General features: G+C 34.8%; 1 protein-coding gene and 1 long non-coding RNA gene across 2 annotated transcripts in view; one reads left to right on the plus strand and one right to left on the minus strand.

Moving 5' to 3' along the window:
- Positions 1–21,234, minus strand: part of XPR1 (xenotropic and polytropic retrovirus receptor 1) — a 199,119-nt gene that overhangs the window by 35,471 nt on the left and 142,414 nt on the right. The window contains exons 8-11 of the mRNA XM_020868871.2: positions 12,963–13,153; positions 12,574–12,753; positions 6,750–6,921; positions 5,113–5,307 (exon numbers count right to left, since the gene is read on the minus strand). Of these exons, the coding sequence (XP_020724530.1) occupies positions 5,113–5,307; positions 6,750–6,921; positions 12,574–12,753; positions 12,963–13,153 (738 nt within the window). The remainder of the gene's footprint in view (positions 1–5,112; positions 5,308–6,749; positions 6,922–12,573; positions 12,754–12,962; positions 13,154–21,234) is intronic.
- The window catches only part of LOC139037450 (uncharacterized), a 29,850-nt gene continuing 8,824 nt past the window's right edge, over positions 209–21,234 (plus strand). Inside the window, exon 1 of the long non-coding RNA XR_011490284.1 lies at positions 209–503. This is a non-coding gene — a long non-coding RNA (uncharacterized lncRNA). The remainder of the gene's footprint in view (positions 504–21,234) is intronic.

The raw sequence follows: 21,234 nt of genomic DNA on the forward strand, positions 1-21,234 counted from the left end.
ATTAGACAGGCTAGAAAAATTACAGCAAAATGTATCCAATTTCAAAAGGGTTAAAGATTTGAGCTACTTTCAACATTAAGTCCAAAATGAAAGCATTTATTCAAATGAGTGGTTTTTTAAAAGTTTGTTTATGTCTTTAAAAAGTTAATGAAACAAAAGTTTCCCCAGAGATTAAAAAAAAAAACAACACTAAACTGTGTTTCTATTATAATGTAACAAAACTAAAATTTGGAAATTCTGGCATAGAAGTCTATTATTCAGGGTAGAAACAGGGTAACCAACGGGCCATACCCGGAGAGAGGAAGCACTTCAGGACTATGTGTGCTCACCCAGAACAATGAAATGACTCTGCACTGAAGGCGCTGAATTACTGCTGAGGAATCCTCATGAGGGGCCACAGCGTGCCTTACAGAATGCTAAAGACGACAGGACCCAGAAGATAGGAGAGATCTGGGCACTGGAAAACCACGGAGCAAAGAAATACAAATGAACTCAGCTTTTAAGTGAGTAGAGAATATCTCTTTCCCAAGTATTTTAAAATGTCTTATAGTAAATGCTAACAAATGCTGACAAAAATGTCTAAAGTAAAATATGAAATATTTTTAAAAGAACTTTTTTATCCTTCTATGTATTCAGAGAACAGCAAAGAGCAACATCTACTAAGAATTTATAAATATTTTAGAATGTTAGAAACTGTAAATGAAAAACAGAAAATCTAATGAAGTACTCTCACTGCATCAATGGATTAGAAATAACAACATAATGGGTTTTTCTATTATTGTACCTCCCACTGGCTTTTCCTAGCCAAGGCCAAGAAACCCCAAGAACACACAGAAACCATTTACACACTTTCCTGTCTCCTCTACTCCCAATTCCAACAAAAAAACTTGTAGGAATGGCTTCTAATTTAGGCTTGTAATGAAGAGTGGATTCTTAAAATAAGATTGGCTTTGAGCATTTCTAAAATCAGTGATGGAAAATAAAATATACTGAAATATTTAAAGTGTGTTTCCTTCTTACTACAAGGGAGGGCTAGCTGCAGTATTATCATACTTACTTCCCTCACTTGAAAAAAATGGTTTTAAGTATAGAGTTAATCTTGTGCATCCATTTTTACAAACCATGCAACATAGGACATAACCTTTGGAACAATCTTGAAAATGCCCCCAATAATGCTGTTACTATGGTAACTCTTATAGGCTAGTTCTCTGAAAGGACTCAGATTCCTGAGTCTGAACAAGGTTACCTCACCATTTTCTACACTTCCCCCCCTCAGAAAATGTGTCCTTTGCAATAAGACATACACGTTCAATAGAAAAAAATCTACATCATTAACCATACAGAATCTGCTGTTTTAGCTCAATGATCATTTCTAAAGTCTCTGGTTTCTGATGTCTTTTTGCTTGGAATACTGTCCAAGCAAACAAGAGAAATCAGATTCTACTTCTGATCACCACTTAATGTCAAATTTTCTGTCAAAGGTTACTTTGAATTGTCTTTTTGGTAAAAAGAAAAATTAGTGATAGAAATATTTAATATGTAGCAACTATAATGTTCTTTTAATAGCAAGTATATAAAGTGTTCTGCACTTTTTTTTTTAATTTAAGGGATATGGTTGGGCTATACAACCAATGCTCTCTCTAAAAAATGCTTGTGTGTTTAAAAATTTGTCTGTGGGCACATGAATCAAATTCAGTCAGTAAACAGCTACTACTTGAACAAAAGACCAAACACATTCATAATTGATACCTGGTACAATACCCCCACCATACACATGCAAAGTGATCATAAGTGTCCCTTTTAAAAGATTTCCATAAAGGAAGACACATATAAACCAGCTCTAGGCAGTGAAAGTAAAAGTGTTAGTTGCTCAGTTGCAACCCCATGAACTGCAGCCTGCCAGGCTCCTCTGTCCATGGAATTCTCTAGGCAAGAATACTGGAGTGGGTAGCCATTCCCTTTTCCAGGGGATCTTCCTGACCCAGGGATCAAACCCAGGTCTCCTGCATTACAGGCAGATTCTTTACCATCTCAGCCACCAGGGAAGCCCCAATAAAACATACCTGCAAAGCACAATAAGTTGATGCACAACAACAAAAAGTTTTGACTGAAGTTAACATACTTATGTATACCCCTGTGTAAATACCTCACTTTTTAGTTTTAATTCTGAATTAGGGCTTCCCTGATAGCTCAGCTGGTAAAGAATCTGCCTGAAATGCAGGAGACCTGGGTGTGATACCTGGGCTGGGAAGATCCCCTGGAGAAGGCCATGGCAACCCACTCCAGTATTCTTGCCTGGAGAATCCCCACGGACAGAGGAGTCTGGCGGGTTGCAAAGTGACTGAAACAACTGAGTGACTAAGCACAGCACAGCACAGGTAAGAATTAGTAAATCCTCATTAACAGAGGAGCCTGGTGGGTTATAGTCTATGGGGTCGCAAAGAGTCAGACACGACTGACAGACTAAGCATGTGAGAAAAGGGGTTAACATACAAAATATACAAATTACTAATACACCTCACCATCCAGAAAAACACACCTATTTTAAAAATGGGCAGAGGTCCTGAACGGATATTTTTCCAAAGAAAATATCCAGATGGCTGTCAGGCACAAGAAAAGATGTTCAGCATCACTAATCATCGTGGAAATGCAATTCAAAACCACAATGATTTATCACCTTACATTTGTCAGAATGACTATTACCAAAAAGACAACAAATACCAACTGTTGGAGAGGATGTGGAGAAAAGGGAATCCTTGTGCACTGTAGGTGGAAATTTAAATTGGTACAGCCACTATGGAAAACAGTATGGAGATTCCTTAAAAAGATAAAAATAGGAATACCACACAACCCAGCAAGTTCACTTCTGGGAATTTTTCTGAGGAAAACAAAAGCACTAATTTGAAAAGATATATGCACCACTGTGTTCAATGCCTCAATAGTAACAGCCAAGGTATGAAAGCAGTCTAAGCATCCATCAATAGAAGAATGGATAAAGATGTGGTATATGCACAGAATGGAACATTATTCAGTCATAAAAAGAATGAAATCTTGCTACTTCTCATAACATGAATGGTCACAGAGGGTATTGCTGCTGCTGCTGCTAAGTCACTTCAGTCGTGTCCGACTCTGTGCGACCCCGTCCCTGGGATTCTCTAGGCAAGAACACTGGAGTGGGTTGCCATTTCCTTCTCCAATACATAAAAGTGAAAGTGAAGTTGCTTAGTCATGTCTGACTCTTTGCGACCCCATGGACTGCAGCCCACCAGGCTCCTCTGTCTATGGGATTTTCTAGGCAAGAGTACTGGAGTGGGGTGATAGAGGGTATTATGCTAAGTGAAATAAGCAGATAGAGAAAGGTAAATATTGTATGATTTCACTTATAAGTAGAACCTAAAAAAACAAACCAAAAAAAAAGAACAAATATAACAAAACAGAAGTAGACATATATACAGAGAACAAACTGGTGGTTGCCAAAGGGGAGGTAGGGGACGGGATGAATGAAATAGGTGTGGGAGACTAAGAGGTATAAACTTCCAGTTATAAAATAAGTAAGTCACAAGGATCTAATGCACAGCATAGGGAATATAGTCAATAATACTGTAATAACTTGATATGGTGATAGACAGTAACTAGACTTATTTTGACCACTTTGTATAAAAATACTGAACCACTACAATATACACCTGAAACTAATGTAATATTGTTAAGTAAAAAAAAAAGAATAACTATTAAAACATACTGGGAACCAAAAGCAGGCAAAAAGCCTGAGCTTACTTTGGAAAGACACTGGCAATAAAGAGTAAAAATTCTGAGTTTGTGGTTTTTTGCCTAGAAGGTGTTCCCAATACCCCTTCTACTCCAGTAACAGAAATATCAGTCTTACTGCCTACAGGACAGAGTCAGGGTTGATGGAATGGCTGGAAATTTAGAGGAGTAATCCTTGAAGGAAGAGACCTGCAGAAAGGCTAAAATACACAACTGAGTACACAATGTTAAGTATCCGAGGCCAACAAGTAAGCATGGACAACGGAGAGTCTGAGGAGCTAGCCAAACAGTAAGTACACATACGAGAGGAGTTATAAAAGAAAAAAGTAAGGGACCTTTAGGATGTGACTCTTTCACTGAGGTACTTAGTTAAATTATATCATTTAACAAGAGTACCTCCTCAGTGGTAAAATTATTGGCTACATTATCAATATTACTGCAATCATGGAATCTACTGCAAAAAGTGGAAGTATCAATTAGGTGTTCTATTGGACCAAATCTCAAGCTTTAAAAAAAAAAAATCACCCTAATCTCTCAAGACCATCAGACACACAGCAGCACTTCTAGAGCACTAGGCAGGGCTCCTACATACAGCATCTCAATTAAACATCACCAGAAAAAATTTTATCAAGCTATCTAAAAATAACTATAGTAATTTCAACTGGTAACATTTCTTTAGATGAGAGTGCAGCTTCTAAGGTGTAGGCTGACACTGATTTAAACAAAGAAGGAAGGCATTTTAGTAAAAGCAAGTGAGATCTTTGATTGACAGTTCTTAGAAGAAGGTTAAAAATTCAAAAGGAGCGACTGCATGTGGCTCAGAACCTAAAAGCCTTTTTCTCCTCCCAACAGAAGAACAGTCTCAAGTAATAACTAGTTGCCATGGAGATAAGAAACTAGAGAGATCAGAGAACTCAATTTGCAGTTAAATAGGCTGGAAACAAACGCTACTACTTGGTGAAGGAAACGATTAAAAATATACATGACTGCCAGAGGGAGTCTTTTTCACCTAGCCTTTACCAATCTCATTAATGAACAAGAAGTCTAAAAAACCAAATGAAAATCCAAAGTGTCTTGGATTGAACCCATTAAATAAACATAATTCAGGATTTCAAACATCATCACAAATCCTTCCTATTCTGTATGACTTTGATTCCTTTCAATGGTACTTGTTAGTAAATACTGAAATGAGGCTAAAATTGTGTTCAAGGACAAACTAACTGAGGGGACTGGAAATTCAATGGGGAAAAAAAGCATGACAAATGGAAAGGTAACCATATTAAGAAACAGATTCAAGTGGTGAAAATCTGCATTTTGAAAAATCTTTTCACAACCATTGAATACCTTTGTGAGTGCTGTAAAGGGCTGCAAACGTCACCGTGAAGAAAGTCGTGGAGTATTTCCCAGCATTAACTAAATGAGGAAAGGCTCTTTTTGTGTCTCGGTATCGGCGCAGGCACTGGATAAAACGAAGCCAAGCAGGAATGCACTGAACAACAGCCCTCACACCATATGAATATTTGTGGCAAATTTCTGGTTCTGTGAAGATTTCAAAGAAGAAAAGATTACAATTAAAAAAAAAAAACCAACTTGTTCACATCATTTAGTCATATACTGCATATACTGTAACCATTAGGAAGTCTTTAAGAGCAAAGAACCTGCTTTTCAGAATCATTTTTTTTCTTTGCAACTATTAAACTTTTTAGTGATCGGTAAGCCAAGGAGAGAAGGTAAAATACACAGTGGGAGCTTATTAAAATCTGCCCACTCAGATTTACAGTTTTGTAATCCATGCCTTTGTGTGCATGCTCAGTTGTGTCCGACTTTTGTGACCACACAGACTGTAGCCCGCCAGGCTCCTCTGTCCATGGGATTCTCTAGGCAAGAATAGTGGAGTGGGTTGCCATTCCCTTCTCCAGAGGATCTTCTCAGCCCAGGGACTGAACCCAGGTCTCCTGCATTGACAGGCGGCTTCTTTACCATTGGAGCCACCTGGGAAGGCCCCTCTGTAATCAGCTTTGTAACGTAATGTAAACCTTCGTAGTGTAATCAGCTACACTCCTCTAGAGGAGTCTAGTAAAACTATACGACAATTAGAAGTTGAGTACACTAATCAAAGAGGAAAAAAATTAGTGAGCTCTGTAACCTGAAACATCTGGAAAACCTACAGATGTCACTGTTGATGACAGTCAATTTTATGAACTTCAAACCACTACAACATATCCATTGTAGGTTGCTCACACTCTTGTTCTTTAAAACAAATGAAACAAACAACAGCAACAACAACAAAAAAAACCAAAGGGCAGAGTTTACATTTTTAAAATGAGAAGAACAGAGTTGGTAAATCAATTTTCTTCAAATTCTGGAAATATATCATAGTGGCTCCACATATAACAGAGTTGTGGTTTGCTGGAAGTTAATGAAAATCTGTGTTGGCGCTGGCATCATTAACTTTCATTAGTCAGATGTTACATAATCTGTCTAAATTTGATCTTCATCATTAAGGCAAAATTCCCTAACTAGAATACCTGGCATAAATGATAGTAAGAGTGACAAAAAGAGCCAAAATGAAAACAAGGAGGTCTCCAATAAGAACTAAAAAACAATCTCTAATGACTTGCTCAAAGCACTTGATCTAATTTCCAAATAATCAGTATTTTTGATCATCATAAAGCAATACTGTGATGCCAGTTGTTGACACTAGAGCATCTGTGATATAATTACCGATGTACTAGAAGTTTTTTAGCTTTAGAATTCTTTAAATGTAAGTTGTAAATTTCCTGGCAAATGAGTGGCTAAAATTATAATATATAATTTAAGAGCCAAATTATATCAGATAAAGATACTGCTTAAACAGTGCCAAGTACATTTAATTAAGTTTGTAATATTATTGGATGAGCTTAAATTTCTCAGTTATCATTCCCAATATTTCTTGGTTTACACTGGCAGTTCAGTAGTGTGGATGCACATTCATACCCTACCTTCTGACTCATTTGGCAACAGGCCCTCACTTTCGTCCCATTTGAGCTCAAAGCTGTAGAAGCAGATCATGTACTCCAGGTCCATTAGTATCACGGACAGGCTGTTCAGCTGGTCGGCCAGCCAGAAATCAGCAAAGCCTACCTTATGGAAGGGGGCTGTAAACACTCGGAACTAGGAGAAAGAAAAAAAAAAAAAAAGAAAACAAAGAAACAAGAAAATTCATATTAAATTTATCTAATTTGTGTCTGACTCTGAAGCATGATTTAGTTGATAAAATGGAAACCAATGAACCAATCACAAACACAGGGTACCTGGCAACAATAGTTAGGTTTAAAATTAGTAGTGAAAAGAATGAGTTGAATAGATCACTAAGAAAGAAATTTAAAGGGTGGGGCGGGGGGAAGGCAGGAAGAGCAAGAGTCAAAAAACAGAAAGCAGAGAGGTGGGAAGAGCTGAAGTTGAAAGCAGAGAGAATGGCAGAAACGCACTGAGAGGACGTTTACCATTAACGTCTAAGATAAATTTGCTGGAGACCCATGTGCTATGATTATTTCTGGAATATTCTCTCATCTTAGCTAACTGAATACAAAGCTCTTCTTTGCCTACCAAAGGTAGGAAGGGAAAGATAGTACCTTGGCTAAAGTATGTCTTATTCTCTCACCAAAGTCACTTTCATTTCGCTAATGCCATGGCAATATGATCATATCTGTCTTGAAATTACGTCACAAAAATCAGCCCACACCCCACTATTACGAAAACGATAAATAAATTCAGGTTATACGTCTTGAACACTAATCCATGCTGTGTATTTTTCTCATGATGCATTTCTTATAATCCATTAACTATAACAAATTCTATGTGCTAGGTGTTATCTATATCCCCATTTTACAGAAGGTAATGCCTTCTAACCCTGTTTTGTGGAAGCCTGTTTACCACTGCAAAGGAAAATCCTGGCATCGCAGAGGGAGGAGTTAGACACTTAACACCAGAAAGAGGTTCAAACTGTACCAACGTGTCTTGAAAGGCCTTGAGTGAAGTGAAGATGGGCTGAAGGCAGCTTTCCTTCTTACCCTGTTAGGCCCTTTCTATCTCACACAGGTGAAAATGAACTCCTAAAACACGGAATTCTTAAGCTACTGTTTTGAAAAAATGAGTCTACAGCTCCCCTGCCATCGAGGTATTTACTAGACATATCCAGCCTGGGAGACAACAGCCCTCTTCTCTCAGACTTGGTTGGTTCTTTCTATCCTTTCTCTAAATAATTTCTTTGATTATTTCAGGGAGACAATAAACGGTTTTGTTACAAATCAATCCTGGGCAACAGCTATCCTGGAGCTTTAAAAATTAGAGCAGGGGTCCGCAGGATACAATATAGGCTTTAAAACATTACTTTCCGAAAAATAAAATAAAATAAAATAAAATAAAACATTACTTTCCGGAGCTGACGTATTTTGAGTCCATGGTTCAACCTTTTGATCACTTGCTTACTCTTTCAGTAAGCCAGAAAAGATACTATCATCTGCAACCATAAGCTCCAGATACAGCAAACTTTTTTTTTTTGCAGGGTAGGGTAGGATAGGAGGTGTTAGGGATTGAGATGTTAATCATTTATGCACAAAGAGGTTCTGGCACCAGTTTGTATAATATTTTAAGAAACTCTAGGTATAGAATGGATTTAAAGGACTCCAAGAGACAGAAACAAGAGAACAAGTTATGATGTAACAGCAAAGGATCAGGAAGTCTAACTCAGTCTCTAGTCGTGAACTTTTGTGAAACATCGTGGACTTCTGTGAAACGTTGTGGACTTTTGTGAAACTGGTAGCCTAGAGCAAATTTCTCATTTCTCACTGACATGAGACAGACTACCATTAACTGTCACGACCTGCCAAACCTACCCTTATAACCTGGCTATTAGAGAAAACCTCTGTAAGAGCAGAAGGGTAGGAGAGTGTATTAAATAAGAAAGAAACAGAGGGATGGACTAGGAAAGGGAAGGAGTAGCATAAAATAGAAACTGGGAGGAAGGGATAGATTACAGAAGAGAGAAGATGAAAAAATAAAGAAAGGAGGGAGTAGTTAATGTTTGTATAAGAGAACCAATAAACTTAATCATATTCATGCATTTAACAAAGATTCATTAAGTATTTATTATATGTCAAGCATTGTGAAGGTACTGAATAAATAAAACATGGCCTGTACCACCCACAATCCCTTTGGGCAAATAAACACCAAAAGAAATACTGACAGCACCATGTAGTAACAGCAATTACAGATAGGCAAACGAAATACCCTGGAAATATTTAAAAAGAAGTGAGCAAGTAGTCTGGTCAGAGGTGTAGTGAGCAGAGATGAAGATGAAAATAAACAGAACATACTTAATTCCATGATAAGTCAGGCCCTAACACATAGTCAAATTCATCTTAGATTTATCTGGAGTCCCCCTTTTAAATGAGAATTCTCCTTCCTTTCTTATTATGGCTAAGGTCTTTCAACTTCTACTTTGCTTTGATTTTAATTAAAATAACGGAGAAACAGTATTAAGAAAGCTAGAAACAATCTGGATATCTGATGCTTTACCCACATACACAAAAAGGCGACTAATAAGTTACTAAAAAGAGTATATGTTAACATCATCTTCAAATTAATATGGACAAACAGTTAAGGAGATGAAATCTTAATTTCTACTTATAATCACATTCTTTCAAATCTGATTTTAAGATTCCATTAGTTGATCCACTAATCAAAGTTAAACATCTTACATAAAATGACTACCAGGTCTGTTAAATGATAGTGTTTAAAACCACAGGTTATGGAGCCAGAATGCTTGCGCTTACATCCCATCTCCATTACATCCTGGCTGTAGGACCCTACTTAAGTTCTTTGAACTTAGGTTTCCTCATTATAAAATGTGGATTAATAGTAGTTCCAATCTCATGGTTTATTAAAAGGAATAAAATAATTGATGAGGAGGGCATGGCAACCCACTCCAGTATTCCTGCCTGGAGAATTCCATGGACAGAGGAACCTGACAGGCTACAGTCCATGGGGTCGCAAAGAGTCGGACACAACTGAGCGACTAACACACACAAAATAACTGATACACATAAAAATACCCAGAAAATGCATTATTAAATGAGAACATTTCTGTACTTATACCAGAGATATATGTAAAAATTTTGTTATACAACTAAGGAAAATATTAGAAAAACCAATTCCAAAAGAATATAGGAAAATACTCTAATTTAAAAACTTCATGCAGCCTTCTATAAGAATAAGTTGATATCTTTGTTTAGAAAATCTGAAGCATTTTTTTATGCTTCCTAATTGGATTACAATGAGGACAAATACAGATCTGGATAGAGGATATATGAACTAATGAATGTAAAGAAACTGTTATTAGTTTGACATATAATACTAATATCAAAACAAATCAATTTCTTAAAAATTGGGGAGAGGAATAACATATCAATTCAAATTAAAATATGAATATAAATGGTGCCCAGTGCCTACCACTATGGCCAGGTGACATGTTCTTTTACCACGAAAAATTAAAGAAAAAAACAGGAAAGGGAAATGTAGTTTACTTTAGGATGAAGCTTTCAAAACAGCTGTATCAGGGAAACATAACTACTGTGGAAACATTCTTGTTAATTCACTAGAAATAAATCTAAGAGTAAATTTTCTCAGTGAGATTTGAGTTAAAAATAGGTCAATAGGTCAATTAATATTAAATAATCTATAAATGCTTTTACTATTTACAATTATTACAAATACAACAAACCACAATGCTTCTTTCTGTATGTCACTGCTTCTGACAGTATATTTTACTATTCTCTTATTTCTTCTTCTAATATTGCTGCCAATCTATGCCATCAACAAGTTCTCATTTATTAACACACAACAGATGCACAGGTAAATATCTGCTCAATGGGGAATCATTCTACTAATAAGAATAACTGGTCATGCATGAATCATAGCAGCTTCCTATTTAAACAAAGAAGGATGCACTGGGGAAATGCTCACTTAGCACATAATGTACACAACTGTACTATTTTGTTATTGTAATGATGCAATCATATTAACACCTGAATTTTCTAAGTCTTCCAAATCTCATCTGAAATAACTTTACAGAGATTTCACAATAATTTAGGAAGGAAAAATAGGTGTTTATAATTTTGAAGTTACTTCCTTGTAACCAGAAGAATATTACATTTTTATGAAAATAACACAAAATCCAGAAATAAAATGACAACCTCAAAATAACAAAGGTAATCTAATATTGTTGTAGAAACTGGAAATGATTTAGTTTTAGTATAAATTTCCAATGAGAAAAAAAATGACCCAAATTTTTGTCTTACCAAAAAAATTCCTCTAAAAAGCATGTTTTTCTAGATGATGACAAAACACATTAAAGGTGATGATATGACTTATTACACACCTCAATAGCTAAGTTCCACACTCAGAATACAAACTTAAAATTAGACCCAGTGGTGCTATACTTAAAGGGAATGATTTGCCATTTATTTATATTCAATAAAGTTTGTGGAAAAGACGGAGACTCTTAATTTGTGATATACAAATAAATACAAATAAATGAACAATCAACTTGGGGAGAAGGGAAATCAAGATCTGGGCCATTTTCTTTTCCATATTGCTATAAATACTTATATTGGAACATAGGTTGCTTTTAATTTGTTTAGTGCTTACTATGTTTTTTTAAGAGAAAGGTCATATTTTATATTTTTAGATATAAAAAATGTAGTTAATGCTATATGTAAAGAGTATACTGCTAAGTACAACAACAAAAATTCTGCTAACCCTAAGGGGCATACAAAAAGAAAAAGAAATAAAAATTATAGTTTTCAAGGCAGTATTATTTTACAAGGTTAAAAAAAAACAGTGAGACAGTAATTATGGGAATTTTGAAAGTTTGTGGAAACTGGCCAATAACTAATTTTCACTCTACTGTTAGTTGTATTTTATAATCTATGAAATAATTATATTAAAACATTCTCAACTGATTTTCAAAACAGAGCTGGTTAAATTTGAGAGTAAGCAGGAGTTCCTTCCCAGGGCAATCTTTACAATATCCCAAAATGTATAATATAGCTACCATTTTCGCAGGAAATTTCATATCCTAATGTTAAGACTGCTTGATTTTGAGATTAAGAAATAGGTAAAATGGAATTTTAAAAGTTAATTTTTCAAACTAAACTTGGAGATCTAACAGGATAATCCTACTGCTTTTAGAGACCCAATACTTCACAAAATAAAAATATTTGACGACTTATGGTAATTTAACAGGTATATAATAGTTTAACCACTTGAAAAAAAGGAAACATAGCCTCCAACTAATAAAAATAAATGGAAAAAAAAATCCATGGTTAATTCATTTCAATGTATGACAAAAACCACTGCAATGTTGTAATTAGCCTCCAACTAATAAAAATAAATGGAAAAAAAAATTAAAAAAAAAAAGGAAACAAAGTTCTACATGTTATCACAGTTGATTAAGTAATCTGTATAGCAAAATAATTATGAATTATTATCACTTTCTAAAATCACTGTAATATCTCGACACTCTACTCCATTATGGAGGAAAAAAAAATACATGAGTGCTTTCCTTGGGGCCACTGTACTGCACAACATCAGGTGTACCAGTTACACTGTGTTCTTTGCTTCTGGAGCTGGGGTACCACTCATTTAAACTACAATGTGAACATGACTTCTGAAGTTGGGTAATACAGGAGTTTTGTTTTCATTCTGGAGAAAGCCAATGATCAATATATCACTCTACAAACGAAACAAAACTTCTGGACTTACCAGCAGTTTAAGCAGCCAAAACCGGGATTTATAATAGAAAGTTTTGGTGGGGTTGATGAGAAAGAAAACCATAAATCCATAAAGGGCAAGTGGGTACACATATGTGGGGATGACACTAATTGGAGCAAAGAAGCATGCCAGAAGGCTCAGGCACCACAATATCCCAAGGAATCCAGCAATCTGATAAAGGATGGGAAAGACAAAAACAAAGAAAATTATTTTTATTTTTACCATTACATAGAAAATCTTTAATAAAACAAAGATAAGAAAAGTGGTTTAATTATTACATCAACAATCCCCTTCAAATAGAACAGAGTTTAGTACCCACTAAACCAGCCACATAGCTAATGAAAACTGTATTCATAGGATATTATATATGGTTTGATTACCTCAAAGAGATGCTGATGAGACAAATTGCTTCTTGGATTAAGTTCAAAGATGAGCACATGATTTACTCCAGCCTGTCTCCAACCATACGTGTTGATGCCCAGTAGAAAAAGGAATTCAATCAGAAGAAAGCCACCCCGATAGATTCTTATCAAGGGCCATATATTTCTATCTGTTTCAAGTTTAAATATAGCTGAAAGAACATCAATTAACTGGTTAGTCAGGAAATCTGCAACATGTCCTTTAACTGTCTTTTCTCTTCTCAATAATATATCCCTGGCAGAGGAATTTTTAATATTCAAAATGCAATCCTAGGTTATTTCAAGAGCCTGATAAACTTGCTTCAAGGTTCTTCTCTTCATTTCACTCTGCAAAATTCTACCAGAATAATTTTTCTGGAAAATTTGACTTTCAGCCTACTTATCCATGGTGAAATAGCTTAGAATCATCAGCTCAGCTGAGAATTTCTGGCATGACAAAACTTCTTTGGCTTTGGTTTGGCCATCATTGAGCTGGATATAGTAATGTCTACCTCAGAGTTACTATGAAAATTATAAGAAACAGTATACATGAAAGCAATGTGAAAGCTGAAATGTCAATATAGATGACAACAGTATTTATAGAATGTTTATTTACTATGTGCTAAGGATTGTATCTTTCCATATAACAATTTATCTAATCTTCACAATGGCTCTGTGAGTTAAAAACCATTATCTCCATTTGATTGACAAGGAAACTACAGCACAGAGAAGTTAAATAATTTGCTCAGGGTTACCAAGCTAGTATAGGGCAGTGCCAGGATTTTAACTCAGTTTTGCTCCAAAGCCCAAACTCTTAAATTACTACATTCAACTGTCCATATGCCCATACAAATGTTCAGTATCACTACTATCCTATAGCTCTCCAATAAATATAATGTTCAAACATGTGAGCCTCACGATTCAAGTTCCTCACAATCTGATCTCCAACTCACTTTCCCCAAACTTATCCCATAGTGCCCCTAAATTAATTTTTACTGCCTGATAAATTTTATTATTGTTTGAACAAATTCACTTTTCATATCTACTTAAGTTGTTCCCTGTACTTGAAACGGCCTTGTTCCTTCTTTTGACCAATTCTATTTCTACATTATTTAAGTCATATTCTCATCTGTTCATAAATTGACTGAATCAATATGTTTCATTTTGAGCCTATGTGCCAAAAATTTCAGTTTGGCAACCAATTTCTCAATTTTCCAAGTAACTATAAAATTTACTGTTAGTACTCACTTGAAATTTTATAGTTGGAGTCAAATACTATAGACCAGATTTCAAGTCTTATATTTACTAGGGCATATTTAATTTTTCTAACTCTCAAGTTTCCTTGTTGGTCAATGGGGGAGAATATCTATTCTCATAAGTTTGTTAAGAAGATTAAATCTGAACAACATAAATGGCTAAAACACTGTTTGGCCCATTATGAATATTCAGTATGTATCAGTTTCTTTTTCCTTTTACTTGATGAAAATCAATGTTTTCATTAATTTGACAAATGTTTATGGGGTGCTCATTATGTATGACATAATTCTAAAACCTGGATATTCAATAATGAGCAACAGACAAAATAACTGTCTTCAGGAAAGTTCTATTCTATATAATGTCAGGTAAGAATTTTGAAGAAAAAAGTAAAGGGGTAAAGACTGTTAGGTGTATTTTAGGTAGGGTGGTTGGAAGATGGTATTTGTAGGAATCTTAAGGAAATAGAGACTGGCTTGTGTGAAGGAAATAGAGACTGACTCATGTGAAGGAAATAAAGACTAACTTGTATGAGTATCTCGAGGAAGGGATGCTCCAAGTAGAGGGAAAGTACAAAGAACCCTAAGATATGTACAAGCCTCATGTAGTCCAGGAACAGGAAGAAGACCAGGTCCACTGTGACTGGAATGAATGAGAGGTAAAGTGGCAAAAAGTGATCTAAAGGCATGTGAGGTAGGATGTGTAGTACTTTGTCAAGATGTAAGCTTTTACTCAGATGTATGAAGCAAATGAAAGGTTTTGCATATAACTGATACAACCAGACTAATAATTTTAAAGGGCTACTCTATCTGTCATGTTAAGAACAGAAAGGAATAAGTATGTTAACAAGAAGATTAGTTAGGTGGTTAAAATTTTTTTTAAATGTGTATATCATTTTATATACTGATTCCCAAGCAAAGAACACATATACATTACAACAGTCAGGAAACAAAAATAAGTGCAAATTCCAAAGAATACGCAGTTAAGCTACTAGAACTAATAAATGCAGCAAAATTGCAGTCTACGAGATCAACACACAAAATTCAGTTGTCCTTACATACACCAGCAATGAACAATCAAATGAAATTAAGAAAATAATTTCAATTACAAGAGCAAACAAAAGAATAAAACATCAAGGAATAAATCTAACCAAGGAGGTGAAAGACTTGTACACTAAAAACTACAAAACACTGCTGAAAGAAATCCCATATTCATGGATTGGAAGATACGATACTGTTCAAATGGCAATGTTACTCAAAGTACTTTACAGATTCAATACAATCTGTATCAAAATTCTAATGACTCTTTTTTTCTTTTGGCAGAAATGAAAAATTGATACTCAAATTCATATGGAATTATAAGAGGTCCCCAGATAACAGCCAAAACAATACTGAATAAAAAAAGTGGAGGACTCACAATTCACGATTTCAAATTTTACTCCCAAATAGTACTGGTGTAAACATAGACATACAAATGAAATACAGTGAGAGCTGAGAAAAAAAAATTTATACATCTATGGTTGATAGATTTTCAACAAGACAGCCAAGACTATTCAATGAAAAAGAATACTCTCTTCAACAAATAATGCAGAGACAATTGGTTATTCACCAACTGGTTATTCACATGCAAAAGAATGAAGTTGACCCCATTCTTCACAGCATGTACAAAAATTAGTTCAAAATGGATGAATGAGCTAAATATAAGAGCTAAAACTATAGAACTCTTAGAAGAAAATATATGGGTAAACCTGCAGAACTTTGGTTGGATTCGGCAATGGCTTCTAAGATATGACACCAAAAACATCAAAAACAGATAAATTGGGCTTCATCAAAATTAAAAAATTTGTATATCAAAGGACATTATCAAGAAAAGAAAAAGATAATCTAAAAAATGGGAGAGAATACTTGCAAATTATGTATCTGATAAGGGTCTAGTATCCAGAATATATAAAGAACTCTAGCAAATTATCAATAAGAAGACAACTCAATTAAAAAATGGACAAAGGACTTGGACAGATATTTTTCCAAAGAAAATATACAAACAGCCAATAAGCACATGAAAAGATGTTCAATATCATTAGTCATTGAAAGTGAAAGAAAGAGTTAGTTGCTCAGTTGGGTCTGACTCTTTATGACCCCATGGACTGTAAGCCTACCAGGCTCCTCTGTCCATGGAATCCTCCAGGCAAGAACACTGGAGTGGGTAGCCATTTCCTTCTCCAGGGGCTCTTTCTGACTCAGGGAATCAAACCTGGGTCTCCTGCATTGCAGTCAGACTCTTTATTTTCTGAGCCACCAAAATTACTTGGACAGACATTTCTCTAAAGAAAATACATAAACACATGAAATGATGCTTAATATCATTAGTCATTAGAAAAATGCAAATCAAAATCATATAAGTATACTACTTCAAACCCACTAGGATGGCTATAATTTAAAAAAAAAAAAAAAAAGGAAATTCCCAAGTATTGATGAGAATGTGGAGAAAATAGAATCCTTGTAAATTGCTGGTGGAAACAGAAAAAGGTGGAGCCTCTGTAGAAAATAATTTGGTGGCACCTCAGAAGGTTAAAAAGCATTATCATATAATTAAGCAATTCCACTCCTAGATATATACTCAAAAAATTGAAACCTGGTACTCAAACAAATCCATGTATACATGTGTTCAAAGCAACAAAATTCACATTAGCCAAAAGGGAGAAACAACTCAGTATAGCATATATTCAGTTTTGGTAGATACTGCCAAGTAGATCTCCAAAGTACTATAACCATTTCCTTTCATTCACTTTAATATCTTTATGGTATTCCATTGTATAGGAATAATGTCATATTTATTTTATTTATTTCGGTTTCTGATATTCATTTATTTTCTTACTCAAAAAAAATCAAGCATTGCGTTCCTTTTGCATAATTATGAAATGCAAAGTGAGATAGAACTGGAAATCTTTCACAGTAATTTCTTTTGGAGTTTTGACCAGTATTCCCCCATGACAGAATTTTCTTTTGTTCTGAGATACATGGGATGAAATTGCTTGAAAAACTGATATTTGAAGATACTGATGACTGTTTCACAAGAAGCACAAATACTCAATTTCCTTGTCACTAGGTGAATCATTTTCAAACTGCTTCATATGAAATATGATCAAGTCAATTATTTAAAATACAGCCTACAGATGTTCCTGAAATTGTTTGTTATTCTTTTTGAAATAAATTAAATATTTACTTTGAATATGTTTTCTAAAACAAACTCTTTCAGAACAGTGAATAGGTACAAGATTTCAATTTGAGGTTTTAGGTATAAGGAAGGCTTATTTTTCCTAGTTTTTTAGTTTTCATTTTACTTAAGCTGATGTTATTCTTCTGCATTTCATGCACCATCTTCGTGCCTTTCTAACTACATCATTTCATTGGATGCTTTCAACTTTTTCCAGCATCTTTTTTTTTGTATGTTTATTTTATTTTTTTCATTTATTTTTATTAGTTGGAGGCTAATTACTTTACAATATTGTAGTGGTTTTTGTCATACATTGACATGAATTAGCCATGGATTTACATGTATTCCCCATCCCGATCCCCCCTCCCACCTCCCTCTCCACCCGATCCCTCTGGGTCTTCCCAGTACACCAGCCCTGAGCACTTGTCTCATGCATCCAACCTGGGCTGGTGATCTGTTTTACTCTAGATAATATACATGTTTTGATCCAGCATCTTTTTTTAAAAAAATATTTTGCGCTTGCCTCCTCTCTAAAGTGCATTAACGCAGTTTCATTTAAACTTCAGATCACATATTTTTTTTAAAACAGTTCCTGATAGACATTTGAGACATTCTTAGAATTTTGCTATTATAAACAAAATGGCAATGAATACCCTCCTTTCATACATGTCTTTGCACTCAGGTACAAGTATGTTTATAAGATAAACTTTTAAGAATGTTTAATCAAATGGATTGTATTATAAATTTTTATATATATTGCCAGCTTTCTAAAGAGACTACAACAATTAATAACTCTTACCACTAGTATGCAAGTACTTGCTATTTCACACTCATATGCACTTAAAACAACTTTTTTTATTGGAGCACAGTCGACATAAAATGTTGTGTTACTTTCTGCTATACAGCAAAGTAAATCAGTCATACGTACATCCATTCTTTTTTAGACTCTTTTCTCACATAGGTTACTCAGGAGTACTGAACAGAGTTCCTTGTGCAACACAGCGGGTCTTTATTAGTTATCTTTTTCATAAATAGTAGTGTGTATATGAACTTCCCAATTTATCCTTCTCTCCCATCTCCCCCGGTAACCATAAGATTGTTTTTTACATGTATAACTTTGTTTATACCTTTTTTTTTTTAGATTCCACATATAAGTGGTATCATACGATATTTGTCTTTCTTTGTCTGACTTACTTCACTCAGTATGACAATCTCTAGGCCCATCCACGTTGCTGCAAATGGCATTATTTCATTCTTTTTTATGGCTGAGTAATATTCCATCATGCATATGCACCACATCTTCTTTATCCATTCCTCTGTCAATGAACATTTAGGTTGCTTCCATGTCTTGGCTATTGTAAATAGTGCTGCAGCAAACACTGGGGTACATGTATCTTTTTGAATTATGGTTTTCTCCAGGTTTATGTCCAGGAGTGGGACTGCTAGATCATATGGTAGCTCTGTTTATAGTTTTTAAGCAACCACCATATTGTTCTCCATAGTGGCTGTACCAATTTACATTCTCACCAACAGTGTAGAAGGTTTCCCTCATGCACTTTTAATGATCAACTCTTAACTCTGTTCAACCAAAAAGTGAAATGTGACATATTATTATTATATCAATTAAATATAGGTTACCAGGAAACTACAAGAGAAAGTTTTTTTAAAAATTTGAGCAGGTAACTTTTCATCTTCATAACACTAAATATCTGGAATATGTGAGTTTCAGACAAATTATTAAATATTAGGTCATGTCCCCTTGAGGAATTACAGCAATTATGAAAACTATTTTTTTATGTCAGTGTTTGAAAAAAGAATCATGCTTGTACATGCATTACTACTGCTGAGTTTCTCTCTCAATTCTCAACTCTGTTACCTTTTAAGCAACCGCTGGGAGATAACTAAGGATAGACAGCTGGCTTTAACAGTATTTATTTCACAGACACACAAAGATTAAACAAAGAAGGGTTCTGAGGGGAGAGAACATAAATGTATAATGCTAAATGCATAAAGCACACATTAGAAAACAAATCAGACTGTCTCACAAGAACACAGGCTAAATATATGAAAGAAAACAAACCCCCAACATGTCCCTGAATTTAAGAAAACAACGTTTCAATTCATTCACATAAAAAGAATGAAGCTTATTTATCTATTCTTTTGTCTTATTTAATGATGGTAATAATGATAACACCATGCTCATCTTGGAAAGGAAAGAAAAAATTTCACACACAGATGAGTAAGGTTTTTCCTATAGAAAGAACAACTTTCATCTCATATGACATATACTTCAAATTGACATAGTATTTCACACCTATAAATGCTTTACTTATACCTCTTAGCTGATCTCTATGAACTGGTTTCAAGGTATCTTTTCATTTGTATCATCTAATACTCTTCTTCACCTTAGGTGAACTTACCACTTCTCTCCTTCAAAACTTATTCCCTCCTCTTATGCTTCACCCTCTAGAAAGGCCAACTAAATCTCTGCTCATCTGTCTCTTTCTCTTGGAATGCCTTTTATTTCATCAATGCCCAGGATAAATACCATTTCTTTCATAAAGTCTTCCCTGAAGCTCTCGTTTGAAAGTAATCACTTGGTTCCCTTGACCGTTTAGAAAATACTTTCTATTCTGTAGTGTATTATTATTGTTTTAATATGTCTCAATCTCCCTTATGTAACAATAAGCTTCATGAGGAAAGTAATTCTCTTATTTATCTTAAGGTAGCGAGCCTAATCATAGATATATAAAATTTACTTGTTGAATGAATTCTCATACAATGCTGTAAATTTAAGGTATTAAACTCATTTAACAAGTGAGGAAATTGTTTTGGAGAACTTACGTGATGTCCTTAAAGTCAATTAGCAAATTAATAATTAACAAATAGTTGAGCTGGGACTGCAATCCAGGCAAGGCCTTTTGAAAATAAGTCCATGTTTTTCCCATAACAGTTAGCTTGATAATCAATCTAGGACTAAGTTCTTTTTTATTGTAGTATTTCCATGCATTCTATGTAAGTAAACTGCATTCACCCCTAAAGATACAGAACTAGAAAAAAAAAAAGGCACTGAAAAAAAAAAAAGCCACAAAAAGACACTGGTAACTATAAGGAGGCAAGAGTGGTTGCATAGAGACAAGTTCAGAAGGTTGCTGCAGTATACTAAGCAAATGGTTGTTTAGACAAGGATGGTATTGGTCGGGGTGGACAGATTCAGAACTTTATTGAGGACAGGGCAACAGGATTTGGTGATGGATTGGAGGTGAATATGAGGGAAAAGGTTAAAGGTTTTTGGCTTAAGAAACTGGTGAGAGGTGATGCTATATGGAAGAGAAAGCGTATTTAGTGATTTAAAAACTTTGTCTATCTAAGTTTAAGATGCTTATTAGGCTCTAAGTAGCCAATGAGATATCATTTCAGAGGATAAAGTATATAAGCTTGGGAGTTATTAGCATACAGATGATAGTTTTAGCCATAGGCTTGAATAAGATCACCTAGCTAGAAAATGCATGTAGAAAGAGAAAGATCTGAACATTAAACTCAGAGGTACTCCCCAATATTTAGATGCCAAAAGTAAAGAATAACTAGCAAAAGAGACTGGGAAAAAACTGCCAGCAAAGTTTAATAAGAAAACCAGCAGAAAAGGTTTCAAGGAGTGATCCACAATGTCAAATGCTGCTGAGAGGTAAGTCAAATCCTGCTGGGTGGTTTAGTAAGATTATGCCTTCCTTGTTATATCATTTCTTGACATTGGGAATGCACTTGTTTCCTACCTCTTTATAATTTT

Source organism: Odocoileus virginianus, chromosome 11, assembly GCF_023699985.2.
Source record: "Odocoileus virginianus isolate 20LAN1187 ecotype Illinois chromosome 11, Ovbor_1.2, whole genome shotgun sequence".
Taxonomy (NCBI): Eukaryota; Metazoa; Chordata; class Mammalia; order Artiodactyla; family Cervidae; genus Odocoileus; species Odocoileus virginianus.